The 25,368-nt window shown below is 36.7% G+C and overlaps 1 protein-coding gene across 2 annotated transcripts in view; it reads left to right on the forward strand.

Moving 5' to 3' along the window:
• The first annotated feature begins 152 nt into the window (after window positions 1–152).
• The window catches only part of LOC145988786 (uncharacterized), a 29,144-nt gene continuing 3,928 nt past the window's right edge, over window positions 153–25,368 (forward strand). Inside the window, exons 1-5 of one of the 2 annotated variants that reach the window (XR_014441784.1) lie at window positions 153–277; window positions 2,516–2,665; window positions 5,679–5,846; window positions 13,889–15,224; window positions 23,363–23,822. Coding sequence is in view for 1 of the 2 variants with exons in the window: in XM_083123971.1 (XP_082980097.1) it covers window positions 2,524–2,665; window positions 5,679–5,846; window positions 13,889–15,224; window positions 23,363–23,698 (1,982 nt within the window). In the remaining variant the exon portion in view is untranslated. The remainder of the gene's footprint in view (window positions 278–2,515; window positions 2,666–5,678; window positions 5,847–13,888; window positions 15,225–23,362; window positions 23,823–25,368) is intronic. The other variant, XM_083123971.1, reaches the window with a different exon arrangement.

Genomic DNA, 25,368 nt, shown 5'->3' on the forward strand with positions numbered 1-25,368 from the left:
TTGAAGTAGACAAATCAGTATATTTTATTCGTGCATTTTCTAATTTACTTTAAAATAAGATTATATTATAGTTTTATTTTCCTCAGAGGGGCTCAACAATCACACTGGTTGCACTCTGGCAACAATGCTCGGTAACCTAGGCAACAAATGATGCAGGATAAACATTTTTGTCGCATTCCAACAGAACAAACAGGACGGCGATATGCATTCTTCGTGAGTTTCAGTACTACAAGAATTTATCTCTCCCATAGATATTTGCATCTATAACACACCAAAGGTAATTATTCGTAGAAATTATTAATCTAGTTGCATTTATTAGATACCTTAGTTGGCCAGTTTTGCTGTAGTACAGTTACGGTACCATACATGTAACAAGCCTATGTTTCTTATACATTAAACAAAAATATTCTCAACCATTTTCAGTGTATTATAAGAAATATACATTCTATGCTTCCCGATTTGACGAAAAAGAAACACGTAGATCCCAAAACTTTTGACTAAGAAAATTAAATGGGACAAGATAAAGGTGGGCCGGACCCTGTGGCCGAGTGGATTGCATATCGCGCTGTGACGCCAAAGGTCCCGGGTTCGAATCCCGCTTGGGCTTGGTTGTTTGTGAATGTCCATTCATCAATTGCATCACTCATCCCCATCTTCGCAAATTAGCCAGGAGGCACAAAACGCGAAGTAAAATAAACTAAATCAATCAAGATAAAGGTGGAAGAGTACTGCAGGCTTGGTTCAACTCCAATAGATTAGAAATTGTCATGCAAAAACTAGTTCGTCAAAGTACAAGTTACTTGATAAGAAACTTCGGTACCAGTCTGTTATAGGGAAAACACATTTCACTCGTCCATTTCGTCTTTACATTCGTACTTACATTGCGAAATGTTATTTAAGGTGGGATTTTGCTCATTTCACTGAAATAATAGTAATATTTCACATTATGAGTATTTATTGTTCGTTGCTTTTTTCGCTTCTGTTACACGCAATATGGCAGGCAAATCTTGACTAGCGTTGTCTATTATCTGTGGGTATGCAGTGCTTCAAACCATCTTAACCGAAAAATTCCTACTTTCGTGTTACAGATTTTTTTCTCCGAGTTCCAAAACCCCACGAACCATGCAAGGATAGCCCCATAAACCATCCATGGCAAGGTTAGGTTAGGTTCTGTTAGGTTAGGCAAACATAGTTAAAATTGTCATGTTCTGGGAAAACAATTGCATCGTTGGAAACACTGACCGGGGGTTACATCATCAAACACATGGAGCATTTGGTTCACGTAGTCGAAGGTAATGGAGGCTAGAGCTTTTCTGCATCGCAGAGATATTAATGTCGAAAAATACATGTTTTACAGGCCGAATAAATTGAACGAAGGGAGAAAACACTTCCACGACCTTTCAAAAGTCTACAGAAACTCAGTTCCGTAAGTACTTTCTCCTGTAAAATTGCCCTATAACAGGCTGCTACCAAAACTTCCTCTAATCCAAAACAGGTTATGGTCCCACAGTGGGTTGTAGTATCTAGGATAATTACGAAAAATTCCATAAAGGAACATGGCAGTGGTAAATATTTGCTATTAGACAAGTTTTAAATACTACTTTCCATTATTGCCTGTGCAGTTTTTCTTTAAGAAGCTTCAATAAAAATGAAAAAGTCAATGGGTCAAAGTAGTTATCACTTATTTTGTGAATAAAACAAAAGGAACATGGACTGAAATAATTCTCTAGAATCAAACATTTTCATTAAATGGACAGGTTAAAGTTACAGTGGTGTAGGTCACTTTGAAAAAAAAAAATACAGACAGAAACCAGATCGAGATAAGTCAATCTGTTAACAGAAAACGTGAAGTAAGTCAGAGATTCATTCAACTGGCAACAGATGACAGTTGAAGTTCTAGTGATAAAGGAAACAGCTGTTGTGTTGATCAGCAACGTGCTGCGAGTCAGAGTCTTTGCCTTTTAAAAAATGTGACTTACACCACTGTAACTTTAACTCGTCCAAATATATTCACTCCATTCTTGTAATGTTATTATAAATATTTGGTGCAAGTTAGCAACTTCTTTGCTCTTATTGGGTCAAATAAAGTGCACAAACATGGCGATGGACAATTTGCATGATAGCTAGTACTCATTGATCCCACTATACAAAGAAAGAAATCACTTGTACCCATTCTGTCATAATTTATGTTTATAATACTTGCTTAAAATAAACTTGCTTCTGTTCTAGATTTCTAAAGTCATAAAAGGTAAAAATATCCCCTATGCAATATATCGTGCCATGAAAGCACATAACGAGTGTGAAGGTATGACTCCACACATTCTTGTTATTTGCCATACTGGAGTTTATCTAGCTCTGGAGTCACTCTATGCAGGGACATTGTCAGAAAAATTCACCCCTCAGATCACTCACTCCAAGGATCAAATCTGGTGCCCTACCAACTAGATCCACCACAGATCATGTATATGTACGTGCATCTTCCAAATGTGATGTTTTTTTTTATATTTTTCTATAGAGAAAGTCATGACTGAAGAGGATGATTATACAATATCAGAAGAGCAACGACTGGGAATGCTGGAAGTAGAGAAATATGTACCAGTCTCTAGTTTACATTCTGCATCCATTCAAGAAGATACTGATGATGATGATGATTCAGATGAATACTGTATGTATTATCATTTTTTAGATACTTCAATTTATCTTTTGCTGTAAGGAATATAAGATAGCTCTTGCAAAGGAAATATTGTTAGAATGTTCTATTGATTTTTTTGGACCATAAGATTCACTCTTCATTTTACTTAATTTAAATGTTTCACTGTAGTGAGAATAGCATTGCATAGGAATTTACTTGAAAGCTTGATCACTAAATGTCACTTAAAACTATTGACTGTGTTACACATTTCAAAGTTACACCTGCTACTGATAACTGAACACAGAACAAGTGAATTGAAAGTGTGAAAAGCCATTTTGCTAGCCTACAAGATTCCTTACAGGGCATTTATGCTTCTAATCTCACATTGGAGTTGAGCTTTCGCTTCAGCATGTATTGACAAATCTTTGGATGTTAAGATGCAGGTAAATTTTAGATTGTATTTTTCTAAGAGAAAGTGTGTTAAGGCCTCAAAAAAAATGGTATTAATCTATTTGATTTTGTCCTCCTGCAAGGAAATATTATAACTGAGCCTTTTGTGATGGAATGTTTTAATTTTATAGGCTTTTAATTGTAATTTAGGAGCAATATTTACAGGAATATATCACAATTAAAAGTCGATTTTGTACCTCTAGACAAAAATCATATATAAGGTTCATGCAATAAATAACCGGGAAAGTAGTATAAAAATCTAAAATACAACCGTGATTGTTATATGTTTGTTATTTTGTGAAGGCAACTCTAAGCTATTCCTAGCTGGAGCTGGCACGCCTGCCTCACGCACGGGATGCTGGGAAACAGTTACACAAGATGGCGGCACCCTTACAGGAGTGCTCCAAGCTGGAGCAGCGAAGTGTCGTGAGATTTTTGTTGAGTGAAGGCGTGAAACCGATAGAAATTCATCGCCACATGACAGTTCAGTACAGTGACAACTCTATGGGACGATCACAAGTGTACGAGTGGGCTGAGAAGTTCAAACAGGGCATAACCTGTGTTGAAGATTCTCCGTGTCCAGGTCGCTCTGTCACTGCAGTCACTGAATGCAACATTGCTCAAGTGGAGGACTTGATACGGGAGGAGAACTTGTGCATTACTGTCAGTGAAATTGCTTCTCAGATGGAAATAAGTATAGGATCAGCCCACCATATCAGTCAGGAAAGTGTGTATGAGTTGGGTTCCAAAACGAATAAGAGACATATTGATGTATGCAGGGAGCTTTTGCGCCGTTATGAAGCTGACGGTGAGGCATTTCTTCATCGTATTGTCACTGGAGATGAAAGTTGGGTTCATTTCTATGAACCAGAATGTAAGAGGACAACAATCGAATGGTGACATCCTTCATCTGCCATACTGAAGAAGGTGCGTGGTCAACGGAGTGGCGGAAAAGTCATGTTAACTTTGTTTTGAGACCACAAGGGGCCAATTCTTGAACATTACATGACCAGAGGTCATAATGTAAACAGTACCACCTACTACAACCTTTTGCGCGAAAAACTGAAACCAGCCATTCTGCAGAGACGACGTGGTCTGGTGTTTACTGGTGTGCTTTTGCTCCATGAAAATGCAAGTCTACACACTGCCAATGTCACATTGTCTACCATCGAGGACCTAAAATTTGAGTGCTTACCCCACCCTCCATATTTGCCCGATCTCGCACCTTCCTATTTACACACCTTTGGCCCACTGAAAGATGCACTAAGATCGAGGTTCCAGAATGACGACAAATTCAAGTCAGTGGTGCATGAGTGGTTACGCACGCGTCCAAAAGGTTTTTTTGCTGTGGAATCAGTGCCCTTATCAAGTGCTGGCATAGATGCATTGAACTGGGAGGAACTATGTTGAAACATAGTACTGTAGTTCTTTTGGTGCTTGTAATAAATATTTGTTAGAACATATTTCCGGTTATATATTGAATGAGCCTTGTATGTTTTTTTGTGAAGCTGTGTGACTGATATTTGCTACAAATAATGATGCTTATGTTTTACATATGTTAACAATATACACGTATATCCTAGTAAGAATAGTTGGAATATAAAATAGTCATTGGTACTGTAAGGTAAAATTCCCCATGCATACAGCACCATGCCATGAAGGCACATTTAGAGGATGTTGGGGTAAGGCCCCACACATTCTCGATCTCTGCCATTTTGGAGGTGAAGTGATCAACACCATGCTCTGCCCCCTCCCCCCAGGTTCCCATTCATTTGTGGCTGGATGAGCCCCAGAGCCGCTTCCCAAGTAACCAAAAGTGGTCGGCCCAACGTTGGGCCAAACATACTGAAAATGGTTGGCCAACGTATAGTTTTACGTACTGAAAACTAAAGAATGGATAGGTTTGTGTTCTGATATATACATAATTTATTGTGAGACCAAATGTAAACAATAGAAAATATTTTAGAAAATAAAAAAATACACAGCACTTTAAAAGTCACATGGTATCATTGTTTTCTAGGCACCATACCTTCAAGTGGTAGCACAAAAGCCTTCTAGAGTTTATTTAGTTTTCTACCTCTCATGGAATTTAGTCTGCACATCACATTGCTTAACCACCTTCACAATAATGCCTGTAAGAATGTTCTTGATCTACTACAGCAAAAGAGACACATCTTTCATCCATGGCGACTGACAAAGAACTGATGAGTGACTGCAAGTTAAAAATAGCTTCTACTTTCATTAAAAATATATTTCCAGTATGTGCTGGTACTGAAATATTCAAAAAGAAACACTGTTACATGTCACTTATTTTACACACTAGAATTTTCAGCATACTCCTGAAAGTTGTCTTAGCATGAAAAAGTTGTTTTTAAAACTGATTTTGAATCACTTTTCTATAGTTGGGCAAACGTAAAGCCAACCTTTCCCACGTAAAAACTGATGTTATATTTCGTATGTGATTTTTTTTTTTAAGTATAAGTGAAACAAGTACCACACAAAATTAAGAAGAATCATCCAGTTTGTATTTTAAAAGGTTTATTGAGGCAATACCAATAGAGTACTGAGTAATCAGTTCTTCTTTTTGATATTTCAGATGTTGTAACACCACCTCCCTATGATGTTGCTTTTAAACTGAAAACAGCAAATCGTCTTCTCTTTGAAGACACAACTCCTATTGATTTGGAAAGAGAGCGAAAAGTTAAATTTAGTGAGAACCTTGTTGAATTCAACAACAGTACAGACTTGGAAGGTGTCTCATCAGGTATTTTCCTTAATTTCACAATTTCATTATGGTAGGGTGTGTATTTCCACTGAGGTGAAATGTGACTGTCACTTTCTGTCAGGTGCCATTGCATTCAGTGTCATGTATGCTGCTTGTCATAATAGTTTGATCATACTTTGAGATAATTTCCAACCAAGTAACAAGTTATAAATACTATGGAGTTTCTATGTACTAAGCAATTAAGAAAGTAAAAAAAAAATGATATGAGCTTGTTAGCAACAAGAAACATACCAAATTGATTTTCTTTGGAAAATTCAAAATGTTCTTCAGCCATGTTGCGTGAGAAAAAAGAATAAATTGTCTCAGGATGCAGTGTTGCAATCTCTTTGTTATGACACTGGTTGAAAGGCTCTAACTACATGAGTCACTGTCACTTGTTGCCTCAATAGAATTGCATTTTAATTTAGAAACACATTTTAATGCCTCAGTGGTTGATCGATCATATTGTGTGGTTGACCCTTGGTCTATCCACCAAAGGTACCAGATTTGAATGTTTCTTTTTTTGAGTGATCCTTCTACAGCTTCATTATCATTGTTAGCACTAAATCTTAATATTACAAAAAGTAGTGTACAATTCTTGGTGTAGGGTGCTGGACTTTGGAGTTAAATTACAGGTCCAACTTGGGTTTGGTACCCACCATCGGCAAAATAAATTTGTTCACCTGAACAATATGTAGTGAAGAAAAATATACCAGTCTAAAATAAACAATGGATAATGTCAAATTAAGATGGTGTGCATTAATAACAAATGTCCACGAAAAAATATACTAGGCTAAAATAGACAATGGATAATGTCAAATTAAGATGGTGTACATTAATAACAAATGTCCATTATCATTAATATTCAGAGAAACATTGATCCTCACTGTCAGTATCCAAGGCATCTTGTCTCATATCACCATGTTGAGCCATAGGAGCATTCCCTCAGCTATTCCCAAGATTCGAGGACACACCCCTACACCTAACAATTTCCATACTTCCAAATTAAGTGCAGAGACAGTATGGAAAGTTGTTTTAACTATTATGAAATGTGAGAAAAATGTTTGGATGAATATTTGAAAAAAATTATTTAAATCATATTATAAGGATCATTATTTTGCATGGATGCCTGAACTCCCATTTATTTAATTTAAGTACACTTTATGCAGATGGTGGTGACGTTGTTAGCACAGCATGCTACGATGCCATGGGTCCCAGGTTCAATTCCTGGCTTGGGCATAGTGTTCTTTGAGAGTGTCCCTTCATCAATTTTGTCATATCATCACTCATCCTCATCTTCGCCATTATCCAAAAGTGGCAGAAAAGCAAACTAAAATATACCAAATCATTCAATAAATGTACTATGATACGCTAATTGGAATTACAGTTTACAGTTAAGAACTACAAATGCAAAATAATCTAACACAGTTATTTTTAGTGCCTTTTATTTTATCTGCGATGTTTCATCCTGGTTTTCCAGAACTTTTTCAAGCTACACATACAACAACACAACCTCACATGGCTAGTCACTCTACACTTCTAAGGAATGAATAACTTGTGTCCTTATTTCCTCCTAGGCAAACTGGCTTTCCCACTTTGCAGGTGTCATAGCTGGCTGTTTCCCCCCCTCCCCTTCCATCCTGTGACCTACAGTTCTTGTCTTCCCTCCCCTCCTTCTTCTGCAGGGACTGACCTCTTTCTCCTTTAACTGATCTGGCAAGTTGAAATCTTCCATTTTTGTGCAGAAAATTGAAGGTGGCTCTGGAAACTTAACCAACTTCCTTTCCACATGCTTTTTTTATTAGTTCCACCCATTTCATTCTAATTTCCCCTTTGTTTTTGTTCTCTCCCCTGTTTATCCATGTGTGCTTTGTCTCTGCCACCTTTCTCTCTATTTCATTTTGCCTCTTCTCCTTCATTTGTACTTTATTAATCCTATGCCCATATGTCAACATGTGCTCACTCAAGGACTAATGAAACTAAAAGCATGTGAATGCAAGTTGGTTATGTTTCCAGAGCCATCTTCAATTTTCTGCACAAGAATGGAAGATTTCAACTTGCCAGACCAGTTAAACGATTTGATTTGATTTATTTTACTTCGCTTTTTATGCCACTTTGGCTAATCGCAAGATGAGGATGAGTGATGATATGATGAAATTGATGAATGGACACTCACAAACATCCATGCCCAGGCCAGGATGCGAACCCAGGATCCCTGGCATCGTAGTGCGATGTGCTAACCACTCCGTCACGGGGGCCGGCACCAGTTAAAGGAGGGAAGACAAGAAGAGTATCTCACAGGATGGAGGAGAGGGTGAGAAACAGCCAGCTATGACACCTGCAAAGTGGAAAGCCAGTTTGCCTAGGAGGAAATAAGAACACAAGTTATTGATTCCTTCGAAGTGTAGAGTGCCATGTGAGGTTGTGTTGTTGTATGTGTAGCTTGAAGAAGTTCTAAAAATCCAGGACGTAACGTCTCAGATAAAATAAAATAAAAACCACTAAAAATAACTGTTTAGATGATTTTGCATCTGCAAAAAGCTGGTTATGCAAACCTTTAAGAAGAACATAGGACTACAATGTGCATGTTCCAGGATTCCAATCAAAGGATCTCTGATTAGAAGGCAATATCATTAACCACTCCATCTGAGAATGTCCATTGATTCTATGTGAACTACAGTTTCAGCCCAGTGAATTTCTGCATGTGAATTTACTTGCATAAATATGAGCAGGAAGGTGAAAGTATAAAAATGGGGATAACTAACTTTTCATAAACATGTGATACTGTGAGCCAATTATGTTAATAATCAACACACCAATCTGCACCATGTAGTAGTTGATATAATATAGGTGTAAGTACAAAAATCTGTGTTTTCTCCCAGATAAGGCAATTAATTTAGAGAGGTAGAGTACTGTAGTAAAATACAGCGCTAAAGTAAAAATCACTTAATTTTTTGATCAATGTGATTAATGTACCGTAATCTGTGGTGAATTCGGATGTATTGGTGATTTTTATATGTATATTGTAGCGTGACGTCGGGTATGGCACAGGAATGAGTCACACCGGGACGTAGCTCAGTTAAATAAGTTGGGTTTTAGTTTAGGTTTCGCTGAACTACCTCTACCCTGAATGGTGCAGTTGAAGGGTGCAACATGCCTTATGTGCACTAAAATAAATATACCATGGCTACAGTATCTTCAGGGTAATGGGTTCTTTGTTTGAGAATGCAAATAAGAAAGCGTTATAGCCAAAGGATATGATGAAAATGCAAGTATATTCTGAGAATCTTCATAGTTACAGAGATTGTAAGATATATGTGTACATGAATATTTCTTTGGAAGATATTATATTTGCCTTCTTCTTTCTTCTACATTAAAGGAATAGGCTTCTTATTATTTCTTCTACTAGCGTAGATCTCTTCTTTAGTAAAGGAATAAGCTTCTTCTTTCTTCTACTAGCATAGATCTCTTCTTTAGTAAAGGAATAGACTTCTTCTTTCTTCTACTAGTGTAGATCTCTTCTTTAGTAAAGGAATAGGCTTCTTCTTTCTTCTACTAACATAAATTTCTTCTTTGGTTAAATGAATAGGCTTCCTCTTCTTTCTTCTAAGGATATTGATTTCCTTTATGAATAAATGATTGGCTTCTTCTTCTTTCTTCTATTTCTTCAATCTTTTATTTACAACAAATCGTTTCTTGGCCTTCTTCTTTTTCTTCTTATGATATCAATTTATTTTATGAATAGATCATTGACTTCTTCTTCTTTCTTCTATTTATCATCTATTTCTTCTATCTTCTATTTGCAGCAAATCAATCTATTTCTTTTTCTTCTATGTATAGCGATCATATATTTTTCCTATCTCTTCTTTTACAGCAATCGTATACTTCTTGAAAGCTCAAATACCTTTGCACGTTTCTCTCTTTTCTGAAGCCTGAACACAAGCTCTAAAATATTTGAGGGGCGACAAATCTGGATATAGCGCCACCTCCTATCCCAAACCAAAAGGGACAGCCCCAGATCGCTAAGGGAAAGCGCTACCTGTGGCCCAGTGCATCTAAAGAAAAGTGCAACCGTAAGTGCTTTGGGGCATCTAATTTGAATACAGTGTCACCAGGGACAAAACAACAAAAACCTGGCGATATTCTCCTCGACAGAGGTAAACAGAATCAAATCCGATCTCAAAGATCGAAAAGGGACACATTTCTGAACTCATCACTCAGCTTATTAACTTTACTGAATATTCCATATATGGGTATATCCTTAATTATCATAATCTCCTATTTACATTATGTTATTTATTCCTTATATACATTTTATAACCTTCATTTACTTATTTCCCATTCACTTTAATACATATGGTCATCCTCCTGCTATTCTAATTTCAACAATCAGCTTTCTTTCCCGTTCTTTTGCGCACTGCCATCTGTCGTCGCTTCCATGAAATATTCCATCTCGCATTAATGATTGTGTTCGGCCGAGTAGGCACGTGAGAGGGATTGTTGGGAGCCTAAGTCGTTGAACGCTACTCACCCCCCTTGCTTGTTGTTCTGGCCCTCAGCTTCTGGCATCTGCGACAGTCAAATGGAGACGGGTGCCCGCTGGAGAGATTGTTGGCAGCCATAAGAGGCAGCTGGCAATTCGGCAGCTTAATTGACAGAGCACTGATTCTCCAGACTCGGGCTGGCTTTCGGCTTATGGTTCTCCGTAGTCTGGACTGCCTCTTGAATTGCTCACTTGTTGCCACCTCATAATGTCGTGATCTCTCAACTGGCAGATGTCGTGGTCTCGTTGATCGAGTTGCTGATAACATGGAAATTGATTGATTATCTCCAGGGATTTTTATACATGGAAATGTCGCCATGACGTGGTGGACTTTACACCTCCTACTGTTCACCTGGGGTATCCCTTCGTGCAGGTGGAATTTTTTGTGGAGGTGCACTCACCGCTGGCGAGGGCCATTGCCTTGCTGACTGTGCAGAGCTGAGTGGAAAATTCTTGTTGCTCGGCTCTGCATCCGGTGGAATTTGGGGTGAATGAGCGTTCAACTGGCGAGCTTCAGGATGATGTTTTAGTAAAATTGATATTTTCCCTTTCATGCTCCCAATTCCTTCATCATTCCCCTGGCCAAGATGTATCCACTGTGTGTGTGGTTACCAAGCAGAGTAGAGATGGTCATTGAGAGTATATTTGTAAATAGGAATTAACTTACAAGAAGTGAATAAAAAACAAAAACCCTGGATATACAAAATGATGATAAAAAAAAATAGAAAGTTGGAGCTGTCGGGATATCTGGTACTGCAGTGGATACAAACATTCATTACTTAATCTACATATTAAACAAGACAATCACATCCTCTTGTGTTTACTGGTTCTATCTTAAAGCATGCTTCCAGTCAAAAGTCACAGAATATCATATCCAATTGTGAATTTTCCTCTCTTCTCTTGTGGCTTTGGAAGAATCTCCGTGATCTGATCTTTTCCAATGGAATCCTCATCATCTACGCTAGGAAACTCAAAGACTCTTCTACTGTTATTGTAAGGTCCTAGAAGTTTCACATCAACATTTATTGTGGACACAACAGCTGCAACACCAACATATTTTAATGTTTGCTCTTTTTTGTTCTCAGTGTATATGTAACGCACTGTTACAAACACATCCTCTTCTAAAACACGATTGCACGTTTCTGACATGGGGGGGGGGGTCTGATCTGGCATTTCTGATTCATTTGCTGTCTATGTGTACTGCTTTGTAAGCCTTGTTGTTGTGTGTGTGTTTTCTTATCTATACAAAACATGTAAATTCAAATTAAACAACATAACTTTAATGCCTGGAAGCCATTCACGTACATCTTAAGGTTATTAGAAGTGTTAGTTTTCCTGTCTTCACATCTCTTATGGCATTCTCCAAATCTTTATTATCATAGTTTCCATAATTCTGTCCTCCAACTACCTTTCTGTATACAAGCAGCATTGTCCGAATTCACCCCACTGAAGCACTGCCTTCCACTTCGACTGCTGCTACACATCCACTTACAAATGCACATAGCACACATCACAGAACTGTCCTTACACCTCCATTGTTGACACATTCTTGGAACAAAAATTCCGAATTCCCAATGCATGTTAGCTATGGTGCAAAGTTAAGGACAACAATGTAAATTCTCTCTTAATTTCAGACACATCTCACACACACATTGACACACATGCATAAGTTCAACAACTGAAGGTTATCAGCTACATAACTCAGCAACGCTACAAGTGACAATGCAGGAACTCAAAACGCACTGGTGCAATGTTGCAGGTTCGACAACGGAGGAAATACACTATTGTCTAAATTCACTCCAGATTACAGTACTTGTAGAAATATATAACAATAATAATGAAATGTACAATAAAGGAATTGTTGAATGTTGATTTTAAAGCAATAATTAGTTTAAGGTATTCATTTTGCATTTCATTTGCCTGTAAACAGGAAAGTTTTTCTTCAGGCTTGGAAGAGTGATGCCACCTAGCTACTGCCATGCGAGTTCTCGTTTTTCCAGCACTTTCACAATACTTTTAATAAGGGTTCAAGAACTTGTATTTGCCATGTTCACAGTCAATGTAAGAATGTTCCCCTTTGCTGCCACACATATTTATATACGTACTGTACAAATACACACATTCACCCAAAGAAAATCTCATGTTAGTAAACAATGTACAATACACAGTAAACATTTTCCATTTCTGAACTGACAACACAGCAAATGACAAAATCGCCTTGCAGTTGACTGCTGGTCTACACTGCCAGTCAGCAAAACACTCCTTAAAGATTCAAATAATCAACATTTATAAGCAAACATGTAATTAGAATGGTGAAATTGTAGCAATATTTTATTACAAAGAATATTATTTTCTGTGATTTATAGGTTGTTAGTTACAGCAATTAACTGCCATGTACAATAAAATAATGAGAGAACGTTTTTACAGACATTAGAATTATGTTGACTGCCTTAACTAGGAGGTGTGTGGGATGGAAAAATTTTGGTTGTGACAGGATTATGAAGGAAATATTAATAATTTTGACATTTGGGACTGAACAAATTCTCCATTTTCCTAAAATTTCCTGATGCGGTGGAAATCTCGATTTGTGCACACTCTTTTCCCTTCAACTGATTTTTTTGCACTTGTGGAATAAAAACTGTTAATTTCGAGGAATTTGAGACCCTTATAGTGCAGAAAATATCAAGAATTAATATTTTTAAAATAAGATCCTTTGAAATTTCTCAGCTGTTCTGGATTACAAAATGTTGGGAAATCATATCCCGAAGTCTGGATTTGACCTGGATAATTCATACTCCATAATTTTGAATTATTACCTTTTTTTCCATGTAGAAACATGGATCAGAAGTACCATAAGGTAACAGTAAATTAAGTCGTCTCTGATTCATGTTTGTGCGTTAAAAAAGTACAAAAAGGCAAAGATCTATTCATCAACAAAATGATAGATGTATATGGAAAGGAAACAATGCAATTCCAGTTACTATCTAAATAATATTTTCAATTGAATTTTATGATTTGTAAAACAACAATAATAATAATAATAATATAATAATAATAGCAATAATAATAATAATAATAAAAGTTTCTATGACTGAAGGGCAAGATATGAAATCTTACTCTGCCCCCTGAGAAAATACCCTATGGTGCCCTTGTCAGTCACCCTTGGAAACCTGAAGAAACACCTCCTTTTATATGCACAAATGAATAAATCTTTAACATAAATATCTTAATACGTAATTGTGAGTTCACTTGAATAACATCTGTAACATCAATTCCTAATTTCATGTTCAAAAACTATAAAATAATAAGTATTCTGCTCAAAGGTCAGTCAAAATTAATTGATGCTGGTTGGGTGAGTAAAGTCACATGTTATTTCTCATGTCACCAATCTTCTTTCTCACTATTTACACATATTAAAAGTAATGATTACTTTCTAATAGCTACTTTTTGTTTAAATTAACATTTACAAACACAATATCTTATTAAATTATAATTTCAGATGATGGCTATGAAGAGTCACTTGATGGAACAAATTCTGATGAAGGGGTGATAGCTGCAAACGAGAACAAGGGAAAGGATGTTTGTGAAAAAGATATCCCTGGATCAGAAACTGAAGCAAATTCTACAAAAAATTATGACGTTGCCACAGCCTCAGAAAATGCTGTTATTGTAAATGCAGAAGAGCTAGATGGCAGCATTGTAGATAGTGAAAATAATAACAATGTTAACGAACAATATTCTTTAGAAGTGCAAGAATATAAAGATATTATAAGTGTTCATATATCTTCAGAAAACAATAACAACAGAGATTCATCTGATTATAATGACAGAGAAAAGGATTCCAATTCGACTCAATCCTTCACAGAGAATATTGTGCGCCACAGTGTTGACAGTAGTGAGAATAGTGCTAGTGCTCATAAAACCATCATAAGTAACAATTCACATGATGATTTATGCAGTGATAAAGTATTAAATGAAAGTGAAACTATTTTAGTTAATGAATGTAGTGTAAATTCTAACCCAGATCATTCCAAACTGGTAAGCAGTAGCAAAAATAGTTTATTTGAATCAGAAACTGTCAGTGATAAGAGTTCAGGAACTCATGGTAGTGTGCCAAATAAACATTCCAAAGAATTGGGTAAAGTGAATGAAAAGAACAAAAAAATTACTCCTGTGAAAAATAATAGAATTATTCCACATGATGCAAGTAAAAGTAAAGCAGCGTTGACAAAAAATGTTAAAAAAGACTTGCCAAATAAAGCTATAAACTGCAACCAACCAAAGAAAGCAGGCGAATCTCCAAAGGACATTAAGCGTCCACCTGAAATCAAAAGATTTAACCTTTCTAGCCCTAGGAAAACTTTACGAAAAAGAAATGCTCAAGTACAACCCTTAAACAGTACCAAAGGTAATTTGACCAGTAAAGCCTTCCCAGCCAATGCAAACTTTAAAGCAAAAGCTAATAGTGCTGAAGAATTGTCAGTGACCAACATTAAACAACGAAACGTTCCATCTAAATCTGTTCACGTGCAAAGCGAAAACTCAAATACACCTAGTTATCGGGCACAAATTAACGAAAAACGCAAAAGTGTGAGAAGTGCTTCCACAGAACGTTGCAAGAGTAGCACGTCTATTAATACAAATAACTTTCTTTCTTCTAGAAAATTAGCATCTTTCAATTCAAAATCAAAAGAGGAAAGTGATTTGAATGCCCAAATTAAATCAAATGTTTCAAACATAAAATTCAGCAGATGGAATTTGATTCAACTTCCACAATATGAAGGCCAACATTCTATGTATGGACTGAGTGCAGAACAACTTGAAGAACGAAAAAGGTAATTGTTAATGTTGTATGGTACATACATGTTTGTCAGTAACTGCCTTGCCTCAAAAATACTGTTAAGAATCACACTGACATGCAAATCAAAAATTAGTTTAAGTGCAAGACTAATACAAAATGAGCTGGTCCCAGTGGCAGAGTGGTTAGTACATCGCGCTACGACCCAGGTGTCCTGAGTTCGAATCAGCCTGGGCAAGGATGTTTGTGAGTGTCCATTCATCATGTCATTACTCATTCCCATCTTCGCAAATTAGCCAAAAATTGGCACAAAAAGCGAAGTAAGATAAAGCAAATCAATCAAGGGCTATTCCATGTCAAATCAGGCAGAAGTTGACCCTCATAGTCACCGATTTTGATGATATTTGGTACACAGCTTTGCTTTGCTCCAAAACCAACACCTGTGAAAGAATTTTGCTGAAATGTGATTATTATGTATTATATGAGGGGTGTTCAAAAAGTCAGTTTTTCCGAAACAGGCAATTTTCAATAACTTATATCTCAGGAATGAATGAAGATAGAGAAGCATCCTTGAGGATAGATGGTAGCACATTATGAGACGATGAAATGTTGAAACAGTAAAATTTGAACACACTGTTCAAATTTCAAGTTTGAACAGCTCAAAACACCCCAATCGATTTTTTCTCATATTTGGATATTTTTAACTATCATCCTTCCTCTTTACACTAAGAAAGTTTTATCGTGGTGTTTTTTGATATAACGAAGAAAAATGAGATTGAAATTTGTCCTGCACCAGCAATGAACTGAGCTGCAGCATCCCTATGATGATACTTTTCATTTGTGTCATGCTAAAGTGTGTGTCTGTGTGTGTGTGTGTGTGTGTGTGTATAAATAAATCAAAGAAGGTAAAAGGAAACACTCATTGGACAGTAGAAAATTTTGAATTTTTGCTACTGTCCGGTGAGTGTTTCCTTTTACCTTCTTTGATTTTTACTTAGCCCTTTTGGCCCTCCTTGCTTTTATCCATTATATATATATATATATATATATATATATATATATATATATATATATATATATATATATATATATACTTGTTGTTCAGGGACAGATGATATTCCAGTTGATGATTGGCTTCCCCATGTGCTTATTACTAATTTAAATACGTTACTGTTCACATATTTTTATCCTCGTTCGTGTGGTACGAGATGTGTGCATGTTGTGAAAACTTCTGTATTAGCCAAGAGAATGAAGGGGAGAAAAATGAGGAATGTCTGTGAAAACATTCAGTACTTACAATATAAGTCAGAAGCAGTGGCAATTATTAGGGGGATTTGGGGGCAGTTACCCCCAACTTCTGGCCACTTTTCGCCTTACACTATGCTCTCTTAATGCAAAGTATTGTCTAACAAGATAAAATAACCTTTTCTTCTGACATTCGCTACAAGACTCGGCGGCAAGCGGTGCGGCATCAGCGCTTGTCTTTCCCGGTGAACGGGGTCCGTGACAGTCGCTTGAGTAGGCTATTAAAATTACAGTTTTCATATTGTGTACTAACCTTGACTACAGAAGGTGTTGAAAATGATGTCCCTCTGCTGCAACACATTCCTGGCATCTCCGAAGGAAATTGGCATTTACACGTGCAAGTTCGTCTACTGTAATTCTCCAGATTAAAAATTTTAGAGGCTCTAAATGCTGTGGTTTTTGAAACCCCCGTTTCTTGTGAGAGGCGGCGGATAGATTTCCGAGGAGACTGTTCTAACCTTTGTCCTATCTCATCGAGTTTTTCCTCAGTAAGTACACGTGGGTTTTTCTTTTCACTTTTATTCAGAACTGACCCTGTTACTCTAAACTTTTTTACGAGGTTTAATATAGTGGTCCTATGTGGAACGGGAACACAAGGAAATTTCGTTGCAAAACGTCGTCGCACTTCTCCACAATTCCACAAGTAACACTCGACAAGATAAATCCTTTGTTATAATGTAAACTTTTGTGGTGCCATATTAAGCCACAATCTTCAATCTTCAACACACGGACACGACACAACACAACTTCCGAGGGAGGATTATACTGGCGTCAGTCTGCAATGTCAACAGAATGGGAAAGAGAGCGAAAGAAACAGACTGTAACGTGCGACTGTTCACCATTCACCGGGAAAGACAAGCGCTGATGCCGGGCCGCTTGCCGCCGAGTCTCGTAGCGAATGCCAGGGAATGCTCTGTATATATCCTTTACACAAATGAAAAGTATCATCATAGGGACGCTGCAGCTCGGTTAACTGCTGGTGCAGGACAAATTTCAATCTAATTTTTCTTCCTTATATAAAAACACCACGATAAGACTTTCTCAGTATAAAGAGGAAGGATGGTAGTTAAAAATATCCAAAAATGAGAAAAACCGATTGGGGGTGTTTTGAGCTGTTCAAACTTGAGATTTGAACATTGTGTTCAAATTTTACTAAGTTTCAACATTTTATCATCTCATAATATGCTACCATCTTTCCTATTTACAACAAGCTCAAGAACGCTTCTCTATCTTCATTCGTTCCCGAGATATACATAATTGAAAATTGCCTGTTTCAGAAAAATGACTTTTTGAACACCCCTTATATAATATGTAATAATCATATTTCAGCAAAATCCTGTCACAGGTGTCGATTTTGGAGCAAAGCAAAGCTGTGTACCAAATATCATCAAAATCGGTGACTATGAGGGTCAACTCCTGCCCGATTTGACATGGAATGACCCTCAATTAATACAAGCTGAAAAGGATATATATTGGTAAAACTTACTTGAAAGTATTATATTTAACTCTGGGAATAATTGGTGTGTACAAAGCCCCTAATATATCGTATACAAAATTATCGCGCCTAGAAACGACAATCTCGGACGTTTTTCCACTCGTTCACAAATTACTTATTTTAGGTGACGTAAATGCAGATTTCCTTTCTCCCCATAAACCAGAAACAGTATATTTACAATCAATAATAGACTCTTTCAGCATGGTTCAGATCATTAACCGACCAACCAGAATAATGGCAACCACCCAATCACTCCTCGATGTGGTAATAATGGATGACCCGGATCTTGTACGCTCATTTAACATAACTGCTCCCGTTGGAACGTCCGACCACTGTCTAGTAAACGCTACACTTGCCAACGAAAAACCAAAATTAATTAAACAGTTTATCAAATCTCGAAACTTCTCTACCCTCGACAAAGAGATATTCGATAGGGATGCTACAACAATTGAATGGATGCAAATTGATAGCTTCGACAACATCGATGATAAAGTACATTTCGTTACTCAAAACGTAATAAATCTCTTTGACAAGCATGCGCCCCTTGAAACTAAATTAATAAAATCAAAAAACTCTCCATGGATATCCGAAAATACAAAACTGCTCAAGAAACTCCGTGACAATGCCCTAATAAAATATAAGCGCACAAAATCCCAGGCAAACTGGGTCTATTACAAAGAACTGAGAAACTTCACCACCTCGGTCCAACGGCAAGAAAATAAAGCATATTTTAATCATCACCTCCGCTGCAACAATAACAGCAAAGAGTTGTGGAAAAAAATAAAAACGTGGGGTGTATATAGTAAAAATATGAACAACGAGATACCTTCCGACCTGAGAAACGTAGATTCAATTAACAGACATTTTTCTAGCGTATGCTGCAAAGCGAATGTCTCAGAAGATGCCGTTAACAAAACTCGAGAGTTCTTTGATGGTAACACTTTTAACGAAAGCGCTCAAACTTTCCACCTGCAAGAAATAAACGAAGCCGAAACAATGAAAGCGATAAACGAAATATCATCCAATGCATCTGGTAATGATGGAATATCTATAAAAATGATTAAACTGTTATTACGTCCCCTGACGCAATCGTAAATTTCTCATTCCGGACTGGACAATACCCGACCAGCTGGAAGACAGCACGTGTTGTTCCGATACCAAAGAAAAAGTAATAACGTCCCTGAATGACCTTCGACCAATAAGTCTCTTACCTATATTTTCCAAAATCACTGAAAAAAATTGTTAACAAGCAAACTCGCAAACACGTTAATGACCTAGATCTGCTTCCGAAATGTCAATCCGGTTTCCGTCCCTCACACAGCACGGCAACGACTTTACTTAAAGTAACTGACAATTTATTACGATCAATCGACAAGAGAATGGCAGTAGCGTTAGTATTACTGGATCTCACTAAAGCCTTTGACAGTGTCCATCATGACCAGCTCTTGAGCAAATTAAAATACTACAATTTTTCACCTCCCGCTCTCCGATGGTTTAGATCGTATCTGAACAACAGACAACAGAGAGTATTCATAAACGCTGCCATGCCCCCTCTCTCTCTCGCACCCTGCCATTGGAAACTGGTGTCCCACAGTGATCCATTCTAGCCCCTCTCCTCTATACCATTTTTACAGCCGGCTTACCTACCGTAATCAATCACAGTAAAGTTCATTTTTACGCAGATGACACTCAACTACAAATTCCCTTTCCACCGAAATCGCCAGATGCAGCCTTAGCTTTGCTCAATGATGATTTATCCAACATAAATACCTGGTGTAAAAGTAACGGTCTAAAAATAAACCCACAAAAATCAACTTTCTCTCTTATTGGTTGCCGAAAGAGTCTCTCTCTGATAAATCCTAACGAGATATGTATCAAACTAGACACATCTGTAATCCCTTATTCAACAAATGTGAAAAATCTAGGCATCATTTTCGATGATCACCTTAACTGGGATATTCATGTACAAGAACAAATTAAAAAAGCTTACGCCGTGCTACGATCGCTGTACAGCTTTAAAGAATGCCTAAAAACAGAGATTAAAATGAGACTAGTCCAATCACTTATCTTTCCTTTACTGGATTACTGCGACGTAATTTTCGGACCAAATCTATCCGTTCGAAACAAAACCAAAATCCAGAAAGTCCAAAATTCATGTTTCCGTTTTGTGTACCATATAAGAAAATACGATCATATCCTCCCAACCCTAAACGCAAACAAAATGTTGAACATGACCAGACGCCGAAAATTACATCTGTGTTGTTTTATTCATAATCTTTTACAAACCAAAACACCTAGAAACCTATTCCAGAAATTAAAATTCAGAAGGGAAATACATGATTACAAAACAAGGGGAAAATCGAAACTTGAACTTCCAAAGCACACACTAGTGCTTTTCGAATCATCATTTACGTATTCAGCTGCAAGAGCGTGGAATGAACTTCCTCCTTCCATGATGTCCATCACTAATTGCAACAACTTCAAAGACAAACTAAAAACTCTATTGTTAAATGAACAATATCTGTTTTCCAGCACTCACGAATAATAGCTCGCATTTCTGAACCAACTTCCTAATAACAAGTATTTTCATCTTCATTTTGCTTGTTTACTTTTGCCCTTACATGTTGCCAACCCTTAACGATATTTTGTCCTTTCTCGCATATTAAGAACATTTATATGTTTTTTACACATAACATATTAATATTAATTTGTATTATTCTTAACCATATCACACCAAGCACAATGGTGTCAATTAATTTGTGTATCGTTGTGTATTTGTTTTCAATCTTTTTTTATTATTATTATTTTTAGTGTGTAGACGAGCCTTTGTTCTCAATTTTGTATTTGTTCTTTTTGTGTCTTCTTTATGTTTCTCTCTTTCTTCTTTGTTTGTTATTGTACAAACATTTAGTAGGTAGAATGTATTTAGTATGTATATGTATCCATCGGGGTTAGGTGGTAGAACAGCCGCAGGCTGAACCTCGCCCCTTAATAAAGGAAATTGAATTGAATTGAATGTATCTGATATTTCTGTATATATTGTATATACTCGAGTACCCCACACCCTCAAATAAGTCGCACAACTGGATTTGGAAGGAAGAAAATTTGATATTTGATTTTAGCTACCACTTCAAGTCTTGAACTTTTGTGATAGAAATTTTATCACCACATTTTGCAACAAGTTATTTATTCACTAACACTTCTTTCAGTTCAAGTGTCTGATACTATTTCAAAATCTGATTTGCAATACATGATTATGTGCATTCCATAAAATTTCACACCATGCCTTGAGTTGGCTAAGTTGCACACCTCATTTTCTACATTTTTTTGTAAAAAAAAAATAAAGGTGATCAGGGTACTTAGGAAATATGGTAATATATTATTTACATCATAACATAACCTTCTTACTATTGTTCTTCCAAATATGTTGGTTGGAGATTTAATAGTGTTCAGGGTACTTTAGTAAATATGGTAATATATTCTTTACATCATAACATAGTCTTCTTACTATTGTTCTTCCAAATACATGTGTTGGAGATTTAATAGTGGCATCACTGCTGTATATACGCAATGAAATGGAACTGGTGCTTCTCGCTTACACCACACGTTAGTTTTATACCTAACCTACCTCCCAGTAAATAGACTTTTCCTTCCAACACTGGGTACATGCGCAGGGGTGAGAGGAATAGAGTATCGTTGGAGATGGCGGTCTAAATTTGTGTAGTTGCAACAATCTTTTCGAAGCAGGAACAGTGGAGTTGGATAAAGATTGAATGTGCCCCAGCCGTTTAGCATGACAGTGTCATAAAGGTCTTCTTCAGGCATGCGGAGAATCTGTGTTGCAAAAGAAGAGGCAATACTTTCTGCTGAATCCTCCCATCATTTTGCAGGACAATGCTTGGGTGCATGTAGCGCAACCTGTGGCTCATTTGTTAGTTTGATGGGGCTGGCAAGTGGTCTACCATCCCCCATACTCCCCGGACTTATGCCCCAGTGACTGATTCGATCACTTAGATAAAGGGCATTCTCTTCCGAACTGTTCCAGAGAATCTTCAGGCACTAGACCGCTCCATTCGAAACATCAACAGAACAGGCACTGCTACAGGTATAGTACGACTTTCACATTGCTGGCAATGGTTGTACACAATGTTGGTGACTATAGTATACATTGAAGAACTGTAAAAGTTTCACAGAGGTATCTCTTTTGTATCATTTTTAAATAAATAGTTGCCACTATTAAATCTCCAACCCATGTTTAAAAGCAAATTTCATGTGTACTGTTTAGTGCTATACTGATACAATACTGGCACTAATATTCTTAATGATTCCCACCAATGCCTTTACTTAAGCATTGAGTCAACTTAAAATAGTTCAGAATGTATTCCATTGGAACAATACCATATCAGTCTCCCAGAATATTATTTTCAAATATATGGGATAATCACAATAGACTGATTCCATGTCAAATCACCCAGATCTTTTTTAGTGAAAACTATGAACCCTTAGCTTCAAAACAAGCCTAAGATGAAAGTTATACCATAATTGGAAGCAAAGTTATGAATTGTTTTATTTGACCTTGTAAGCACATAAATTTTACATTTGTTACAATGTTGGCAACCCTGCTGAATGAATACAGTTTACCACTGAAGGCTAAAATTTTACATTGTAAGTTACTTCATGTCTTCCACCAACCTACCACGTTTCATGAAAATCTGAAATGGTCAGTTTAAAAAGTTCATTTTTTTGTGATGATTTGGCATGGAATGACCCATATGTATGTACATTAATGTTTAATGAAGATTTATTGATAGAACAGTGAAAATGCCACTAATTTTATTTTCTAGCCTTTTAGAACATACTTTAAGCTTCAATTTGAGAAAAAAATTTGCATGATAACTGCAGTTTTTTAGTGATAATGCAATTTTAGTAACATCACACATTGACACAGAAAAATCAACATTATTTAAAATACAATATTTTTTTCTGACTCATTGCGAAGAAATCTTGGTGACAATTTTTTAAATGGAATATACATATATCTATGAACTTGACAAAAAAAAATCGAAGTGATAGTCAATTTGAGTCTGAGATATATTTTTTTCTGTTAAGCACTGCAGGCCACCACCATGGCCTCGGCAATGACTGATCCGTACAAAATTCTGAAACTTTAGCCTCCTGTTTCTCAGTAACTATGAGGTCTATAGTTCTTCTAAGAAACATTTTGTACGTGTTCATACTTTGGTAGTATTAACAAATACACCAAGTTTCATTAAAATCGACCACTGAAGAAACAAAAAGTTGTTATTAATATTTCTGTAATTCTGAGGTGTGTCCATATATAAAATTGTTAAATAAAGTGAGGTTTTCCTCCACAGACTTTCCGCATTGCATGCTCAGAAACGAAAAGAAGACAAGGAGAGGAAAACACAAGAGGAAGAGCAGAAGAAGAAGGAGAATGAGATGGTGTTCCGTGCTTGGTTGGAATCTAAAAGAACAGCAGCTTCACATAAAGGAAAGGAAAGTGACGAAAATGTGGCAACTTCATATCTGCAAGAACGCAAAGAGAATTCTCAGAAAGCTTACAAAAGCTGGTTGGAAAGAAAAAGCTGTGAATTTCGAAGACAGAAGCAATTAACGGAAATGGAGAAGCGGGAAAGACAAGCTTTGTTTCAGCAGAGAGTTAAAGAGCAAAGTGAAATTGCATTCAAGCAGTAAGTATGGCGTGTGTGAAATTTTGTTAAACTTATCACTGAAACAAGCTGACAGTAGAGAAACTAGTTCAAAGGATATGTGAAGGTTTGGATGAAATTGTGCAAGATGTACAAGATGTGAACCGTGAGTCTATTTTACTACAAATTTATTTTGTTTCTTGGTAAATGCTTTATGATATCCTGCTTATAGAAGCATTTCCAAATAATAACATTTCATTCATGTGAGAATCCAAGCAACAGTGTACTTGCAGATTCATATGTTTTTGTTAAGTTTCACCCATGAATTTTATGGCTTAACACCGCAGTGACTCATATCAAACTTTAATGAAAACCAAGCGGGGAATTGTAGCAACGTAATATTCATGATCTGAACAACTGAACTGATTTCACCACAATTTCGGCTACTTTTAAAACTCAATGTCATATTCGAGGGGTTCAGAGCACAAGTGGCGTAACTCCATTCAAGACAATTTTGAGATAAAGGCACATTTAGACAGCTCAGTAACATGTTTAGATATTAGAGCAGAGACATAATGGTCTCTCAATGAGCAAGAATTTGAAACTTCAGAGATACTTACTTCTAGCACTGAAATGTTGATACTTCACATTTCTAAGTTATACATGTAACTCAATTTTCATGAAAAGTGTAGTTACACCATTATGTTCTGAACCCCTTATTTATTGAAGGTATACCCTAACCTTGTCATTGAACATGTGGAGATATTGCCACAAAGAAATGTAAAAAGAAAAATATTCTTACCTGATACTTTTATGTTTTGAGCAGGGCTGACCTGACACTACTTTGACTGATCTCTTGCAGATTACCATTGGTACCGATACTTCAAAATTGAAACAATTTTAAGAAGTTGAGAATATTTATAAATTTTAATATATGACATTGGAGCACTATACCCTATCCGTCTATCGGAGCTTTCACAATATCATAAGAAATAATTATTGAAACAAAATCGATTTCTTCCAACAATGCTGTTCCACAGGTGAAAGAAAGAAAGTGCATAAGTTACAGGAAAGTGACTCCAGAAAAAGTACATTTCAACTGCATGATACATTGGTATTAGTATCAGCACAGCCCTACTTTTGGGTTACATTGTTGTCAAGACATGTATAAAACTAATAGTAAGCCAAAACAAATCTCAGAGCATGAAAATGGGACAGTATTTTACATGCAAATGTTAGTTCATGGATTGCAATATTGTTGTACAGGGTGGCCCAAATGTCCCGCACCATAGGCATATTGCATCATGGTGTGATGTGGTCTGTGGAAAGACTGTACCGTGGGCCTCTACTTTTTTTAGACACTCTCACCATCAACAAAAACCTGGCTATGTAGGGAGACTAATTACTTCCCGACTTGGACTTAATTGGGTAATGTCTGCAGTGGTTCATGCAAGACAGAGCGCCATCCATTTTGGTATGCAGGCAGGATGAGAACTTCCATATGTGGAATAGGTTCCCCGATCCCCAGATTTGAATCCCCATCACATTGAACAAATATTGTAATCCAACCTATGGTGCCACTTTTGGGCCACCCTGTATATTGATGTAGTCTTGTTCGAATTGATCAAAAATCAGACATCCTGGCTGATCAATTCAAATTGATCATCACAATAACAGTTGCAACGAAGTGAACTGTTTCAGGTAAATTTAAT

The sequence above is a fragment of the Lepisma saccharinum genome, chromosome 6 (genome assembly GCF_977018435.1).
Source record: "Lepisma saccharinum chromosome 6, izLepSacc3.1, whole genome shotgun sequence".
Taxonomy (NCBI): Eukaryota; Metazoa; Arthropoda; class Insecta; order Zygentoma; family Lepismatidae; genus Lepisma; species Lepisma saccharinum.